Raw genomic sequence first — 18838 nt, forward strand, 5'->3', positions numbered from 1 at the left:
GCAAGAGTAAATTTAAATAAGTTGTTAATATGCAACAGAGCAATTGGCGTCTTTATTCCAGGTGCATATGTGTAAGTGTAATGCTGTGTCATTAAATAATTGAATATTTAACTCTAAGTGAACTGGATTAGGTCTGGGAGCTCAGAATAGTCTGGTTTTCTATTGGCAGGCTCAAAGGAAATGAGCGGAGGGGCTGTGAGGTGGCTTCTTATCCGAGTGGCTTGTTGACCAATGGTCTCAGTTTAAACCTGTATGCCCTCTGCACCACAGCAAGCCCGCTGTGTCAATTCAGCACACAATGCACTCATAATGCTGTGCCACTCACTTACTGTCTATTTAACGCAGCAGTATAGCTTCTCAGCTCATGGCAGCTGTCTCGTTTCAGACATACCAGCCCGGACCTGCCATTTACAGTCACTCCCAGCAAATACGGTAATCATTGTGATTTAAACCGGTTTTTAGCTGTTCAGCAGAAATAGAGCCATTCCTATGATCAATGATTTTATCATGTCAGCTGGTTGCGTGGTGATTTTCTTCAGTTGTGACTTTTGTTCATTTGATCTTGTTTTTGTTTTATTCAGTGGCACCAGAATTGGGAGTAACATTGTGAACTCATGAATATTAATTAGCACGTATTGATGTTGCTAGGTAATATTCTTACAGGTAGTAGACCATTTAGGTTTAATTTAAATTAAACCCTCACTTTGGTACTATTCCTTAACTGATATTCTGTGCAAATGTGCATGAATTGCATGTCATTGTAGAATGCTGTTTTGTGAATATCAAGCCCGCTTTATGTTTACTCAGATATTTGAACCTTTATATATTATTTATTGAAATGTCAGCCACAATTCAAAAATCAAGGCACAATTTTGAATTAGAATGAATGAAATAAAACATGAAAATAATGAAAATTTTGAATGAAAATAGATAAAGTCGGGGAAGTCGTGGCCTAATGGTTAGAGAATTTGACTCCTAACCCTAAGGTTGTGGGTTCGAGTGTCAGGCCGGCAATACCATGACTGAGGAGCCCTTGAGCAAGGCACCGAACCCCCAACTGCTCCCCGGGTGCCACAGCATAAATGGCTGACCGCTGCTCCGGGTGTGTGCTCACAGTGTGTGTGTTCACTGCTGTGTGTGTGCACTTTGGATGTGTTAAATGCAGAGCACGAATTCTGAGTATGGGTTACCATACTTGGCTGTATGTCATGTCACTTTCACTTTAAAGTATCAAGTGACCCAAATAAATAAATAAATGTCAGATATTTCTATTGCTTTTAAAATTTAATTCTGAGATGTCAAAACTGAAATGTAAACCATTTAAATAAACATACATTAATATGATCAATTGTATCTATAAAATAAATAAAAATAAACAAAAATTAAAAATAATTTGGGTTGTCAATTGACTGACATTTCTAAACATCATAAAAATAAAATAAAAACATACTGTACATAGATTTTTTTTTTCATTCATTATTCTTTTTTATTTTTTTTTCTTTAATCTTTTTTTGGAATGTGATTTTGGTGTCATTTTGTTTTGATTTAATTTTTTTCATATTTCAGTTTGTTATTCTAAAACCTGAAAGAAAATAAGTATTTTTTGTCTGTGAAATTTTCCAATGGGTTTTTAGAATAGCGTTCTTTGAGTAAAATAGTGTCTGTGATTAACTTTTCTTGAAAAAACGTGCAGAAAATTACATTAATTACACACTTTCATACCTCAAACATGAATTTCTGAAACAGTTATGTGCTTTACCAACAAGTTGTCACATAAGGGACCTGCTAGTACACAGCTGATTCAAACACACATAATGATGGACTGTGTACAATTACATTTATCAAGATGCTCTTGATTTCATGTTTTCTAAAGAGCAGGAGTTTGTGGAAAGTGATATTAACAGTATTTAGCTTTGATATTGACTTTAAGACATTATATCATTACCTTGCCTTTTATAAGCAATATAAACCTGAAGTAAAAGAGACAGATTGTCAGTCATGTATTTCATTAACCTTTCTTACTCACTGTCACTAAAACAATTACATGCACTGATCAACAGAACACTTGTGCTAATTTCTGAGGGCAGCTGTTTCAATTGCTTCCAGTTACTCAGCCATTTAAATTCATGAAATAATGAACATGTGAGCTCCCCTTCAGTGCTCTATATACTGTAACTCCATCAGATGTCTGATTAACAAGGGACTAGGCTTGGTCTGTGGTCTTTTATGCCAATTACAGTCTGATAATGGCTACTTAGCAACATACTCTAGTAAATGCTGCTGGGATTTTTTTTCCCATTTACATATATAATGAGTGGAGATGTATTGGGTTTTTGGTAAAAGATCACTTTTGGCAAGGATTTCTGTAATAGATGAGGTTTCAAACTCATTTACAAGCCACAGTTGCAGGGCAGGATGAGATCACCTTAAATCTCCACACTTCAGTGCATCGTAATTATGAAAATGCACGATTAATCCAATTGAGCAAGATGCTGTACTTTGTCATCTGTTGACTGTCGCCTGACGTGCTGATTGTTGAAATGAGCAGAATTCACTGAATACCCGAAGCGTGCCTGTGGTTGCAATCTTTGACTCAGATAATACAAGCATGCACAACAGAAATGCTTAGAATCATTTATGCATGCTTTGTTTTGTCTTGGCCATGTAAATTCCAGCCAGAACTGGGAGAGAGCCGTGTTGTGGGTGACTCAACCCACACAGTGCTGACTGGGTCTCTCTGGCCCACCTGTTCCTGACAATGACCGCTTAGTTCTGGGGTCTGCACCGGACAATCTGGAACAATAGAGCAAGTCTACCATGCAGGAGCAGGGAAACTGTAAAGATTAGAGTGTGCTTAAATAACTGCAGATGTTCTGTGTTTTCCTGTTTATGGTGAAAGTAATGTATTTAACCAACTGTATAGCCTCCATAAAGAAAACCTCAGAAAAGCTGAAAGGCAATCTGTTGAAAACAAAAGCTGAATTTAGGCAACGTAACTAAAATGTAGGTTACTTATTGCTTATTGAATTGTTATAATAACAAAATCACAATCGATTGTGTGTTATAGTCGTCATGATTAATGGAGCATATTTTCTGAAAGAACAATTTTATGCTGTGTTGGTGTCTACCTGCCTTTTTCCCATTATTCACTTTTGAAAAATGTCTTGTGTAAAAATATCACAGAGTGCAAATAACATTCAAGTTTTTAATGGCCAAGTTCAAGTTTGCTAATGGTTACGTTCAGCATTATTATATCATTAAATAGCTCTACTGATGAATGATGTCAACTACTGAATGACATTGTTTAGACTATCCTGGAAATGCATGATGCAGTTTTCCAAAGTGTAATTTAACCTAATTTGTCAAGGTAATGGTTTTAGTAATTACATTTAATTTATGTTTTACGCCATTTTTTGCTGAGCTAAACACAACACCTCGAGTGTGCGACTACCTCTGAGCAATTTGTGCTGGCACACACAACAACCGCTTTAAGACATTCTAATGCTGTCCTCGCACTCTGAAACATTCTGCTGATGTGCAGTTTGTTTGTATGACTGACTTTACTCAAAATAGCTGGTTTCTAGCCTGGGATATAAGAATGAAGTCTGTTCCTGTTCCTTCTGCTATTCGGTTACAAAAGTTCATAAAATGCACAGTTAAAAATGTAGTGTTGTGCCTCAGAGCCGCTGCCTAGCTATAATTATGGCATATGACAATATGCTTTGAAGCACAAAAGCGCATAGTATTCTTCCCTCAGCAAATGCCAGCCTTCTTTCTGCTACTTCCTATCATTGCACTGCTGTTATGTCAGGCTGAAAGTGCTATATCAGTTGCTAATGGTTATTTTGACACATTAAATCATCTTTCATATCACTTCGGATGTGATGGAGTTTCCTGTGTCTCAGTCCCTCAGCCTATTTCTCTGCCTTGCGGTGGAGATTTGGCATGAATGGGCCTCGTGGGGAAACTCATTCAGCAGCATGACTGAGCAAGACAACGGATTTTCAGTCCTGCATTTGCACATTCACACCCTGCCATCTTCTAAGTGTCATTCATAAGATTCCCTGTTGGCTCGAGGGAATGAAAACCTGGATTTTTTTTACTTAATATTAACCTGTTTCCAAAGGGTCATGAGTGTACTACGTCCTCTTCGGCTTTGGGATGGTGTGACATAACAATCCCGTCTTATAAAGCAGTGATCGAAGACTCTCCAGACAGAGTAACATCTCAGCCAGCAGCCACAGGGCTTCTGCTGTTCTCTAGATCACTTCAAAATGAGGTTACTGTCTAGCCAGAGTTGTGCCTCCTTGGGGAATGATAATTTCTTATTAATTTTTCAGTTCTGGAAAGTACAAAAATGGTCGTCGTGCCTTAGTAACATTTTCCTTAATTGTTTTTTGATAGTTAGTCGCTTGCTTTCATTTGGCAAGCTTCAAGTCTCGCATGTCTGGATCCGAGCCAGAGATCTCATGGTCAATAAGTGTGAGGAGCTCATTTGATATTAAAATCCATTTGGAGGCAGTTGCAGACATCAAACTTGGCATTATCCAGCAGTTCAGTGCCAGCAGTGAAATGTGAATGCAGCCATAGTCTGTGGATGCTGTCATTGTCTCGGGGACCCTCATCTCTCAGTGAAGGACGGCACATAGGCTGCCTCTGAAAAGCCTGTTGTTTTTCCCTGAATGCTGGGGAGCTGAATACAAGTGATTATCATCCAAGATCTGCCTGCTTTCTATAGCCAAGTTCATTTATCCTCTCAGTGACAATCAATAATACCTGACTAAACACAGAGATTCGATTTAAAAAAGAGTTTCTTTTGCACTATATCCTAGAGCTTACTAAATTTAAGAATGATTTGAGGCATAGATCAATTGTCTGATGTAGCAGATCTGTTTTTTGTTTTGTTTTTCATTTATGAATGATGAGCTCACAATAATGCCCTCTTTAACAGCAAAACACATCATTTCATGATGTTCTTCTTCATGTGTGTTTGTTCACAGGAGGCAGAATGGCATTGCGATGAGTTTACCAAAGGAGCATGTTTCAGTCGAGGCAAATCAGAGGTAAGTACCTTTCACTTTCAGAAACAAAAGTACGAAAACTGTCACTGGGGAAGTACCTTTTCAAAAGGTAATAATATGTACCTTTTAGATGCTGTTTTGTACTTTTATGCACCCTTTAGGGATATAAAATTATGCCACCACAGTGACAGCTTTTGTTCCTAGATTTTGGGGGGATCCATTTTTTAGCTAATTTTAGAAAACTTGGAAAGATTTTTTTTTTTTTTTTAAACTCAAACTAATACTTTGATTCGGCAAGGATGCATTAAGTTGATCAAAAGTGACAGTATTGATATTTATAATGTTACAGATTATTCTGTTTCAAATAAATGCTGTTCTTTTGAGAAATCCTAAAGTGTATCATGGTTTCCACGAAAATATTAAGTAGCATAACTGTTTTCAGCATTGATAATCACTGATAACTATAAGTGTGTTTTTTGTTTTTTGTTTTTTTTTACAAATCTTAAATGTTGGCTTGAAAAAAAAAAGTTTAAAATATCTTTTAAGTTTGAACATTATAGACAAGCAAATTTATGGACCAAGAACTTCATTTCCCAGAATGCCTTTATCTGCCATACTTCCTGTTATTTCAATTCAACTTCCTATAAGGCGTGGTCAGTTTAATTCAGATTTAACCAGTGAATTAAAAGAGAACCAATTTTTAAATTCTGAATTTTGCCTAAACCTACTAGACAAACATCTACTATTTTGACTTTTTTAAACAAAACACTTTTTATATCCATAACAGAACCTAGTTATGTATAGTTGAAATAACGTCCAATACTGATCCTAACAAAAACCACTAAAGCAGCATTCTGTTTCTATAGTAACAACCTCAGGTGCATTTTATTTTACCATTTGGTGCCATATGGAAATATGAGCTAACTAACTAGTAATCTGACCTTTGTGGTTACTGAAAAATTTAAATATATTTCAGACCTACCTTTTGTTTTGACTTCCTTCGGTGGAGGAGAGGGGTGAATTCAAACCCCCAAACCCCACTGTAATTTGCACCCTGAATGAAGCTTGTTTTAAATATTACCTTCCTTAAGAAAGCAATCACCCTCCTAAAATAGCTAACCCATTATTTATGACATCGCTCTTGCGCAGGCATTCCCATGTTTCTTCCACTTTGCTATGGAGCCGTTTCCATGGAGCTTCAGCCTGACTCCCTTGTGTTTTTGAAGGCTGACTGAATCAGAACAGATTGGTACTACAAAATGTTTCTTAAATCTCCTTAATATTTCACGTACTGCAACTCTGTCAAACATGAGACAGAGGGTCCCCCTTTGGTTTATAGTATGTTGAGCCATTTTAAGTCATATGGGAGCTGTATAGGGACTGTGTTTGGGATTGGCGGCCATCGTTCCAGCCTGGGCCAAACCCCAAGGTGTACTTCTACTGGCCCTAGTGCGGTTTCAGCCTGTGCGAACAGCCCCACAAGTTTTTTTTTTTTTCATTAGCTTGTGAAATGTGTTCTGAAGCACATAATTAGGTGGATCACTCTGAGAAACATGTGATTGTATTTCAGAATTGCAGGAGGTGGCTGTCGTAACTTGCTTGCAATTGTGGAGTCTTGCTGTATCAACTGCACATGTGGTAGCTCAAAATATCTCTAAAGTAATAGTTCACATAAAAAAAAGAAGAAAAATTGGTTCCAAAAAGGTGGCAGACTTTCTGTGGAACACAGAAGGATGCATTTTGAATGACGTGCTAGTTGCTCTTTTCCATGAAATTACACTGAAGATTTTCAAGCTTCAAAAGGTACACAAAAACACCATAAACATATCATAAAATGCTGTGTTCTAAATGTTTTGAAGTGATATGATATCTTTTTGTGAAGAACAGACCAAAGATCAATCACATAATTGAAAGGCTCTGCATGAAGTTTGAACTTCTCTCATGATTTCAAAAAGCTATCACATGGCTTCAGAAGATTTTAAATGTGGCATGCGATTCTTGATGGACCACTTTTATGATACTTTATAAAGCTTGAAAGTCTTAGTCCTCAAAAGAGTGACCAGTACGATTTTTCAAAATCCTCCTTTTGTGTTCCAAAGAAGAAAGAATGTCACGAGTTTGTAACAACGTAAGAACAAAATGTCCATTTTTTTTTAAAGTGAGCCATTCCTTTTATGACTTCATCACTTTTTGGTTGTTTTACACATCACAAAGCAGTATTATTTTGCAAAACATTATCTTTAATTGAATTCCTTGAGTAATTGTATTTCAACCACCGCATCTGGTTTCCTTGAGTCTGTTGTTTCAAGAACAAAGGAAAGTGTTTGATGGAGTGAATGGTGTTCTGTCGACTTTTTGTTTATAATGCAAACACTATATTACACAATGGAGTGTAGCCGTCTGTCAGGGGTTTTCATAAACATGTCACATCATGATGTGGTAGGCATATTAAATCTCAGTTTATTTACGCACACAGCAAAGCACTGCCCCCCAGCCAAATTACATTAGTAAATGTAAATCATCCTTTTCTTTTCAGGACTCCGCTTAGTGCAGGGAAATGAATTGCTTCACGAGTTAACGGCCATTATGATGAGCAAATAAAGTTGAGCCCCCTCAAGCACTGCCTTGGAACACCTTTAAATCAACAGAGGGCGAGACGGGGCGACAGGGTTTCAAGTACTTGAGACAAGCATGATTTACTGGCTCCTAAATTCTCAAAAAGCCTTGTAAAAACACTGAACTGAAGCAGTACGGTTCAAGAAGTCCTGCAGCTGGTCTAATATAGCAGAAAATCTGACTGGAAGACAAATGTAACCTAGCTTCTTTACTGTAAAGGCTTTGTATTTCTGGAAGTTGACCAAAGTCCTATAAGGGAGGGCAGTTCACGCAGTGACCATTTTAGAAACACCACAGACAGCTATTTTTGCTAATGTAGCCTTTGCCTAATTTAGTGCCGAAAGACAGAAATGTTCAAAACTCTTTGTCAAGATTATATTTAGAAACATTTCATGTAAAAAAAATTATTAAAATCGAACAATAATGGAATTTAGCCTAAAGTTGCAGTGCAGCAGAAATAGTGATACATCTTTTCTTTTGTATAGTCAGTGTCAGTTCACTTTATTTGTAGAGCACAATTAAAACAACAGCTGTTGGCCAGTGTGTGCTGTACAAAATATAGGTTAAAAGGGACATCAGATACAAAATTCACTTTTACATGGTGTTTGCACGTACATCTGAATATAACAGATAATAATAGAAAAAAAAGTCAGAATTTAAACAGACTAAATGAGTAGAAAAGTCCAGCATACAGAGCCATTTGAAGCTGCACTAAAACTGTAAATTTGACCTTCAACCGTTTGGTAGCTGTTGAAGTCCACTATAGGGAGAATAATCCTGGAAAGTTTTCATAAAAAACCTTAATTTCTTTTCGACTGAAGAAAGAAAGATGTAAACATCTTGGATGAAATGTGGATTATCAGGAAAATTTAATTTCAAAGTGAACTAATGCTTTAATATGAATGTGATTTCACTCATTTTTTGCAAAATTCCTACACTTGGGCAAAATAGTCAATGCTAACAGAAAAAAAGACTGTCAAGATTTAGTTTTGAACCAATTAATTTTTTTCCATTTAAAAATTTTCCATTTTACAGGCTTGTCTTGTGAATGAATGTTTTAGAATAAACAAACTTTTGACTGGCTTTTAACAAAAAGGCGGGACTTCTATTCATTGTGTGTTATGATTTTGGCCACATTTTTCAGAGTTGGCTCTATTTTGCATTTGTGATGCTAATAGTCAACACTTGTGCTACCACTTACACATCTTCCCTTATGTCTTTTCACAGGAGGAGTGCCAGAATTACATCCGTGTTCTACTCATCAACGGTGACAGGCTGTTTACATGTGGAACAAATGCATTCACTCCAATTTGCACCAATCGCACGGTAACGTAAACGCACCAATGCACTTAATGTAATGCAGTGGCTTACTGACCTGATGTTATGCTAGCTTTGTCCCAAGTTCTCTCTCCTACATTGACCTCCTTTGACATTTTCATCACTGCGCGGGTTGTGTAGCATAGCATGTGGTATTTCAGCCAAAGCCTGCGGTTTATTTCAATAAAAGTTTTGTTCGTGCTTCACCTCAGAAGAAGCTTTCTTGAGATCTAGACAAAAAACAACACAAATAATAACCAAGGCCTGTTTTTCTAATAAAGTGGGGAACTTGTAGTATCTCTAAGTCTCTTGTCCTTTGTGGAAAGTTCACACTTGTTATGCAGGTATTGTGCGAGTGTTTGCACTTTATCTTTGACAAATTTTTCCAAAGCATGGGTTGCAGCATAGTTGCCACTTATCGCAATAAATGCCACTCAGTGCGAAAGATTGAAAGATAAGCATCTCCGCCAAGCACATTCACTGACATCCCCCATTATTCCCCCTCACATCTCCTAGTTTTCATTCATGCATGTCTCTTGTGCTCGAATCCCTGAATTTGAATGACTGGATTACTCTTCTATCTTTTCCTCAAACCTGATAATGATGATGACAGTCGATTCGCGTACGATGGCAATCATCTCCTCAGTGGCTCTTTGAAGAATGGCAGGAATTATTGACTCAAAGCTAAATAACCCTAGGGATTTTCCATCATATGTACCTTGTGCCAGCAGGAAAGGACTTAGTGCAGCCAGGAAGGCACGAGCTAAAACTCTCTGTCATGTCCTTGTAACGCCGCCAGTAAAGCTGCATCTTTCGCTCCAGCTGCCGGTCTTCTTAAGAGGCGTCTTTCAACCCTCTCCATTAATGTGCATTATGGTTAACGTGTCCATATCTATGAAGGCTTCCGAGTGCTATTTGTCAGAAGATGTTCCATCAATAAACGCCTTTCATCTTTCTTCGTGCCCAAGAAAAGGCATCCGTTGAGGCGTTGGCTCGGGGAGAAGTATCTCCCTGGCACCAATGCTTCAAAAGACTGCTTCACTTTGCCAAACATGCAAATTCGCCTGACTTTATTGCCAGTTAAATGGGCTCCGGGGTCCTGAAGGAAGCCGAGACACTTCCAGCCATTCGCGGAGGTTTTCTTCGAGCCAACATCAAGGATAATCCCCCTTTACATTGATTACACAGGGCAAGTGTTGTGGCCGTCAGCTGCATGTAAGATAAAAGCATTCAAGTGAGGCCACACAGGATCTAATCCGCCTTCGGGACAGACCGATAGGGTTGAGCACAATGCAGTATGTCAGATTTCCTGGTACAAAAATAAGCTAGTCACTGAAGGCATGACATTTCGAGCTGCATAGATAAATTTACTGCTGCTTTAGATGTATTGCTCAATTCGAGCAATACATTTTTTGAGTAACAGATACTAGATGCATATGCAAGGTAGGAGTGTCATTATAACAGAAGCTTTGAAATTTTTCAAACGTGCTTTTGATGCCAATTTTTATCACATTTTTAAATATGATGAACAGGATTTGGCTGTGCTCTAAAAGGAAACAGCACTAACAGCTCTTTAAATCCTCTCCCTTGTGAACACTGCAAAAAATATTTTTTTTTATTGTTTTCCATTACAAATGTATAAAATCTTGAATCAAGATACATTTATTTGACAAGGGAAATTACTTAGATATTAATATATTGGATTCTTAGATGTGTAGTAGTAATTAATTAAATTTTCTTTAATAAATATCAAAATTTTAATTGGTTATTTATTAGTTTCTTTTATTTTTATATATTTAGTATGTATTATTTAAAAATATTGTTTGTTGGTTTGTTTGTGTATGTATGTTTATCTTTATATATATATATATATATGTGTGTGTGTGTGTGTGTAGTAAGCTCAAAATCTTTTAAATATCTGTGTATATTATGTATGTTTTTTCTGTGTAAATTTAAAGAATGTTTAGATATTTAGACTAGAAAACAAGACAAAAATACAGATTTTTTTTTTTTTTTTTTTTTTTTTTTTTTTTGCAGTTATAACAGAAGCTCCGGGTTAAATCAGTGGCTCCAACCTTTTTGATCCCCATTTTGTCCTTAACAATTTTCCAAGGCCTCATTACTTTTCCAGTTGTACGTGAATACTGGATAAGGACTTGCTCACAATTTATACCCAAAAAAATATTTTAAAATCCTTGGCAATCCAATATATATTCAGAATCTATTAATTCTAAACAAACCTATTTTAAGATTTTAGCTTAAGACTTTTCCAGGTCCCCAAATCACACTTTTAAAATGAGGCTTTCTCATAGAACCAGGTTTTCCAAGAAGCCACGGCAATCCAGTTTTTTACCTGGTTGAGAACCACTGCTTTAAACTGATGTGGTTGACTAATGGCTTCTCTAGTAGTTCAGATGGAGAATTTTCTTAATGTCTCCATTCACCCACGTGAAGGAACAGAAATCGGTTAAAAAAAAACTTGGACCAGCTCTAAAAGTCATATTTGCTTCCTGTGGTGGCATATCCCTTGTGCTTATTGTATACAAATGGAAATTACCTCCTTGTCACGGTAGCTTCCCATTGCTGGCTAAATGTCATGCTAAGCAAGAGTCAAGGCTTTGCTGTACTGCACATGAGCAAAGAACGGGTGTGTTGCGAACGATTAGCATTTAGCTATTGCAGCCGCCACTAGCCGTGACAACCAAGTAATGAGATAAACATTTTTGCCATCTCACAAAATAGCACACGACACGGCTGGTAGTAGGCCGAGCGTTTCTGCAGTAATAAATGATTCGAACGGTGAAATAGTTTTCACTGCCACATCAGCACCTCGCGTAAACAAAATTAGAACATCTTTGAGATTTCCGTCCGTGGAAATGTTGGGACGTATTTTCATTGTTCAGACTCAAAACAAACTAATACTGCATTCAATTATTTTAGATCTGTCTAGATTTTTTTTGTATTCAGTTTGTATATTGTAAGATATTTACTAGCCTTTCAGGTTTAAGAATTCCAGGGTGTCTGAATTCAGTATCTCTTTATCTGCACAGCTGACTAACCTGACCGAGGTCCATGATCAAATCAGTGGGATGGCACGGTGCCCCTATAACCCTCTGCATAATTCCACTGCCCTCATCACTTCCAGCGGGGAGCTGTATGCCGCCACAGCTATGGACTTTTCCGGCAGGGACCCAGCAATCTACCGCAGCCTGGGAGGACTTCCCCCTCTGCGTACTGCTCAATACAACTCCAAATGGCTCAATGGTATTGTATGAAAGATATTTAATTCAATTATGACATTACATAAAACTAAAGCCATTATGTGCAATGCAGTGACTAATTGTGGTTTTTTGAAAATCATTTTATGAAATAATGGCACAAGTTCTCTTTAAAGGTATAGTTCATCTAAAAATTGAGTTTCTTATTTACTCACCTTCATGTCGTTCCAAAACTGTATGAATTTCTTTCTGTAACACAAATTAAGATATTAGGAAGATTGACAGCATCCATCACTGATGTAATGCAAGTGGCTGGTGACTGAGGCTGTCAGTGTCTAGCATTATGCCAACTTGTGTTCCACAGTAGAGGTTTTGAACAATAAAAGGGAGTGTAAATGATGACAGTTTATTTTATTTTTTATTTTTTATTTTTGGTGGTGGGGGGGTAACACATCTGTTTTGAAGAACTCTGCTTGTTTAATTAGTACAGTTGTTCTGGACTATAGTTGGAAATGCAAAATAAACATACATATAGTGTGTATCTAGTTTTTGTCACCATCAGCTTTTTTATTTTATGGAAATACAACAGATTTTTTGAAACTACATGAGGGTAAACAACAGATGACAGAATTTTCATTTTTGCACAAACTATCCCTTTAACTGATATTTTCAAAACTACCTGAGCTCATGGGTTTAAAAATTATTTTCAGAAAATCTTAACAGAGAAGAGTTTTACCTGATTTGCGTATACATTACATTGACTTTTTCCAATTGATTTTTTCATCCTTCATATTGGGCAAATGTGCTTGGCTCCTCACCACAAAAGAAAATGAATTCTCTGTCAATCACAACCACCTCTTCACTTTGAATCTTACGTTGGCCATGACGGTTGCTCTTTTTGCCTTTCAGAGGCTTGTGCGTTCATCTGTTTTGAATGGAGAACGTCTCTCACCGTAACCTTTCTCTTCTCCCATGACAAATGAGTTTGTCCATTACCTAAGCATAAGATTAATAAATGCATCTCGATGGGCCAGTGGTTTTGATCCATGTGCAATCTGTTATTAATCACTGTCATCCTGTCCCCTTTTCTGTCAAACTCAGAGCCCAACTTCGTTTCCTCCTATGACATTGGCAACTTCACCTACTTTTTCTTCCGTGAGAATGCCGTGGAGCATGACTGCGGCAGGACGGTGTTCTCTCGTGCCGCCCGTGTCTGCAAGAATGACATCGGGGGCCGTTTTCTGCTGGAAGACACTTGGACCACCTTTATGAAGGCCAGGCTTAATTGCTCACGGCCGGGTGAGATTCCATTCAACTACAACGAGCTGCAGGGAACCTTTTTCCTGCCTGAACTCGAGCTCCTCTATGGGATTTTCACCACTAATGTGTGAGTAAACACCTTTTGAACACAACACACAGTTTTAAAATATCCACTGTTATGTTCAAGGTTTCAAACCACAGAAGTCAGCTTATGGCCCATTATTTTCAGCAGGACTTCACTTTTTGTGGTCTGTGTTGTCAGCAGAAGCCTGTAATTATTTGCGTGGGGTTCTTTTTGTGCGTGTGTGTGTGTGGAGACACTATGATTTTAACACTATACCTTTGCCTTTTTAGTTTTTTTCCCCCTTATTTTGCTTACCTGCTGTTATCTCTCTGGAAGTGTGTGATCTGTATCACAGTCAGCAATGGACAGATCCATTTTTCACATTATGATCCACTATGCTTTAATGATTAAAGAAAAAAAAAGTATTGTGTATAAGTGTGTGTGTGTGTGTGTGTGTGTGTGTGTGTGTGTGTGTGTGTGTGTGTGTGTGTGTGTGTGTGTGTGTGTGTGTGTGTGTGTGTGTGTGTGTGCTGACTGCCTACTTCTGACTCTGTTCTCAGTAACAGCATTGCCGCATCAGCAGTGTGCACCTTCAATCTGAGTGCTATTACCCAAGTGTTCAGTGGGCCTTTCAAGTACCAGGAGAACTCCCGTTCCGCTTGGCTGCCCTACCCCAATCCCAACCCTGACTTTCAGGTATGCAACCAGAAAATGACAACCACTTTTACGGACAGTATGCATTCGCTCCATCTGCTTTAAAAGTAAATTTGCACTTTACACAAATAGGGCCTGAAACTCTCAAATGGTCAGTGAAAGGTGGTGCTTAACCTTCAGAGAATGTTGATCATTGTCCTCTTCATCAAGAAGTCATTCTGAATATTCTGAGTTTTATTTTCCATTATTTGATGAGGTTTGGAAAATTTTGTCCCTGATACAGCAGGTTGCAAATTTGATAAAAATTTATATATATGATGATTGTGATTATATATACATTGTTTCTTGAGCAGCAAATCAGCATATTAGAATTTCTGAAAGATGATGTGACACTGAAGACTGGAGTAATGGCTGCTGAAAATTCAGCTTTGCATCACAGGAATAAATTACATTTTGAAATATATATAAAAAAAATATATATATATATATATTTTAATTGATAACAATATTTTACAATATTACTGTTTTACTGTTTTTAAGATATTTTTATAACCTTGAGAGAAAAAAATTTACTTACCCCAAACTTTCGAACATTAATGTACTTTGGGAGCAAATGCTGGATTAAAAAAAAACAACAACAACATAATTTTCACAATACACTACATGTATCTTGTCTTCCCACCATCCTGTAGGAACCACTTGATTATTCTTCTTTTTGGATTTTAAAATTAGTTGATTTTGTAAATTAAGTGAATTTGTATTTAACAGATTACATCAAAATGATGGTGTATGATTTTGATTGTTAAATACAATTGAAGTGGGGCATTTCAAAATCACCATATTTTAAAAAATACCTACATTTCAGTCTCTGCTGCTATAATGCCAAATAGAAGGGTATTTGTGAAGAGTGCCAGGTCTATTTCTGTTGGCAGCACTCCAGCAGTAAACAACACACAAAAATAATTGATTTTCTCACCTCAGCTACCACCTATGTGTGCCCAATTAAAACGAGATGGTGACTGATGTTTTTGATTTTATTGCCTCATATTTTTGCCTGATTATTCTCTGGAAAAAATAATATGTGTGGTGAATTTTTATTTTTCTGAACACTGTTCAATTATCCAAAACCCACAAACACCCAAGTCTGATATTGTTGATGATAGTGGAGGGGAGATGGATCGGGCCACGGTTTCTCAAGCCTCTCTCATGGTCCTTAACTTGCCTCCATTTCCATGTCTTTGTAATGCTCATGAATTTATTAATAAAGTTGCCAGCTTATAACATTTTAGGCAGGACCGTTACAACGATAAGAGCTAATAAAATCTGTATTCATCTCCTGTGGAGTATTGTCAGCCACTTCACAGTAACTGAGTCTAAAGTGCATTTAGTTTTAAAACTTTTTTTCAGAAATCTAAACTCATGGTCTGACTCTAGTGGTCAGCATGAATGAATGTATCTGTGTCTAAAGTGTTCACCCTAAATTGCTGTTAATTGCTTTATAGTTGGAGGGTTAATCTAAAGCAGTTAAATGTGTTTTAATGCAGCAGTAAGATCCATGACCAGGCCCAGATGGAGTCTGCAGACTTTTTATTTACATTTTCTATGCTGATTTTGGGTGAAATTCTCCGGAATGAATTTAAACATAGTAAATTGTGTTGAAAGCCAGTTTGATTACATATTTCACCTCTAATAACAAACACACAAGGGCCAGATGCTCTGAATGGCGTGTTTAAATTCTTTGAAAATCTTCATTGCTTTTTGTGTAATTGGGTGCAGATTCTATGCGTGCTTAGTTAGTAATGACCCCATTAAAATGACTTGACTACCATATCTAAACCCTTTAAAAACTGTCTGATCAGCATGGACTTTTTTTTTTTTTTTTTGGATCAGCTGAATCAGACTCTTGCTTATTGAAGTCGATCTCTGTGACCTGATAATTAACTTTCCATAGTCCACGTGAGAGAAAAAAAAAGTATTTTACTTCATTCTTTTTCTCTTTGAACCACAAGGATTCATGATGTACAGGAGCCCCACTTTATTTAGCTTGCTGTGACATCTTCATCAAGCATTTGTCCATGCTGTTGAGGCCAGATTTACAAGCTTCAAATTTATGGCTTCCAGCATTGATGGAAAATAGCTTGCCATATATTCTGTTCTTGAAAGACCAACATGCACCCCATTTGAGTAGAATTATGCCTGCGATGATCTCCAGCTGATTTATGTTGATAATATGTGATCCGAGAGAGTTCAGGTTTTGTGAGGCCAGCTAGTTTGTTTCTCTGTATAAAATCCGTATTCAGGGAGGAAAACAGCAATTTAGGGAAACAACTGTTAGCCAGATTTTTAAATTCTTTCCTGTACCGTAGGTGAAATTATCATGATTTCATACAACAAGTAACAGTGCTTTTGAGTTCTTCAGACTAGCAGCTTTTAGTTACTTTTTTCGCATTTCTTTACAGACCGTTAATCCTTTTTTTCTTATCTGCATTATCTCTTGTTCTTTGTCAGTGTGGCACTATAGATTACGGCTCCTATGTGAACTTGACGGAGAGGAATTTGCAGGATGCCCAGAAGTTCATTCTGATGCACGAGGTGGTGCAGCCCGTCGTTCCTGTGCCGTACTTCATGGAGGACAATGTGCGCTTCTCCCATGTGGCTGTGGATGTAGTTCAGGGCAAAGACATGCTCTATCACATCATTTATCTAGCAACAGGTATAGTACCACATCACCTCTGCATAGAATAAAGAGGAGATCTGTAAGTAGTATTAACATTTATGTACATTTAATATAGTCTAAAATAAGCACCGTATTAGATATACGTCACGGATGAAGGTTAATGGAGCTGCAGCATAAGATGCTCTACTAATAGCACACAACTTGCTGCAGAATTGCAAATGCAGTCCATTAGTTGTGGCAGATGCTAATAGTGAGTGATCAGATTAGTATAGAAGCGTATTTCCTCCTCAGTCATAAATAGATAAAAATAAATAAATAAATAAATAATAATTTGTAAGCTAAAGTTAAAAAAATAAATAAAGTCACAAATATAATTTGTAAGCTAAAGTTATAAGTTTTAAATAAATGCTGTTATTTTGAACTTTCTACCCATCAAAGAATCCTAAAATAAAGGTCAATTCAGCATCGATGATAATAAGAAATAAAAATAATTTCTGAAGGATCATGTGAGACTGAACACTGGAGTAATGATGCTGAAAATTCAGCTTTGCATCTCAGGGATAAATTATATTTTAAAAGGTATTAAAACATAAAACAGTTATTTTAAATTGTAACAATCTTTCGCTGTATTTTTGCTGTATTTTTTAATCAAATAAATGCAGCCTTGGTGAGCCTATGAAGCATCTTACAAAAACAAAATTTTAACGACCTCAAATTTTTGAACATTAAGTACACACACATATAAGTCTGTCAGTCAATTCACACTGGAGAGAGATATGGGTCACTATCAAACAAGAATATAAATAGTGGATAGTTAATAGAACAGATCTGAGCAAAAAAAAAAAAATGGTAAATGAACATTAAATCCTGTAATATTAAATTAGTCAGAAAATCCCAGGTGGCCGGCCTCTCATTAAACCCACAGCTTATTATAATGTTACTTTTACCATCAAAACGTTGTCGAGTGAAGACTTCTGCATTGCCATAAGTGAGGCACAGGGAAAACTGACTAGTTATTGGTGGTCCACTTGAATCACTGGTCTTTGAAGCAAGCAACAGTTGGTCACCAGGCTGAATAAAGGCATTAGACACATAGCAGCGATAAAACATCAAAGGCAGCATGTGCTTACATAGGGAAATGTACTGTAAGCTGTCATTTGCTATCCAGATGCACACCAGAGCACTGGAAATTTCCAAGTCTGTCTGCTCTGGCCTGTTCACTGCTGAAAAACACTGAACATCTAGTTACGTGTCAACAGAAATGAAATTACAGGGACACTTGTTGTTAAAGAACTGTGTAAAATATACACTTGTTAAAGGGAAGGAGACACTTGTTAAATTGTACAGCATAAACACACAGGACAGTCAGGGTTTAAAGGCTGTTTGCTAATTGGGCGAGCAGCATGGCTTTGATTTTATTTCTGAAATACACCAACTGGTTTCGATTATTGGCAGAAGTCAAAGCCTCATGCTGATTTAACAGCATTCACAATGTCTGTCTAGTCTGAAAGTGAGGGAATAAAAGAATAGAATAGCAAAAAAAAAAAAAAAAAAAAGAATTGTTCACCCAAAAAATGTCATGTCATTTCAAACCTGTATGACTTTATTTCTTTGTGGAACAGAAAAAAATAGGAGAATTTTTAAGGTCAAAAATGGCTCCCGGTCTTAAAAAGCAGTTCATACAGATGTTATTTCATTTCTTAAATGTATGACTTTATTTAAAAGATGTGTTTAGTAAACTTTGTTAATTTAGTATTATTATTTTTTTAACTTATTATTATTTATTTATTTCAGTTTTCGTTTTAGCCATTTTAATATGTTAACTTAAACTTGAGTTAGTTGCCAAGGCAGTATTTCTAATTTCTGTTCTGTTCATACTGTTTTAATTTCAATTACTGAAAACAATTTTTAATAGTTTTAAGATTGGTAACACTGGTCTGTTCCTCACACAAAGCTTTCATATGACTGCCATATGACATATGATCATATGACATATGAGTCAAAAATATTG

General features: G+C 36.8%; 1 protein-coding gene across 2 annotated transcripts in view; it reads left to right on the top strand.

Annotated features, from left to right (window-relative positions):
- LOC109064634 (semaphorin-5A-like) overlaps window positions 1-18838 on the top strand; it is a 127538-nt gene that overhangs the window by 61510 nt on the left and 47190 nt on the right. For both annotated transcript variants that reach the window (XR_006153451.1, XM_042714243.1), the window contains exons 5-10: window positions 5001-5063; window positions 8865-8963; window positions 12005-12218; window positions 13274-13559; window positions 14057-14192; window positions 16659-16863. Coding sequence is in view for 1 of the 2 variants with exons in the window: in XM_042714243.1 (XP_042570177.1) it covers window positions 5001-5063; window positions 8865-8963; window positions 12005-12218; window positions 13274-13559; window positions 14057-14192; window positions 16659-16863 (1003 nt within the window). In the remaining variant the exon portion in view is untranslated. The remainder of the gene's footprint in view (window positions 1-5000; window positions 5064-8864; window positions 8964-12004; window positions 12219-13273; window positions 13560-14056; window positions 14193-16658; window positions 16864-18838) is intronic.

This window comes from Cyprinus carpio, chromosome A24 (genome assembly GCF_018340385.1).
Source record: "Cyprinus carpio isolate SPL01 chromosome A24, ASM1834038v1, whole genome shotgun sequence".
Classification (NCBI taxonomy): domain Eukaryota; kingdom Metazoa; phylum Chordata; class Actinopteri; order Cypriniformes; family Cyprinidae; genus Cyprinus; species Cyprinus carpio.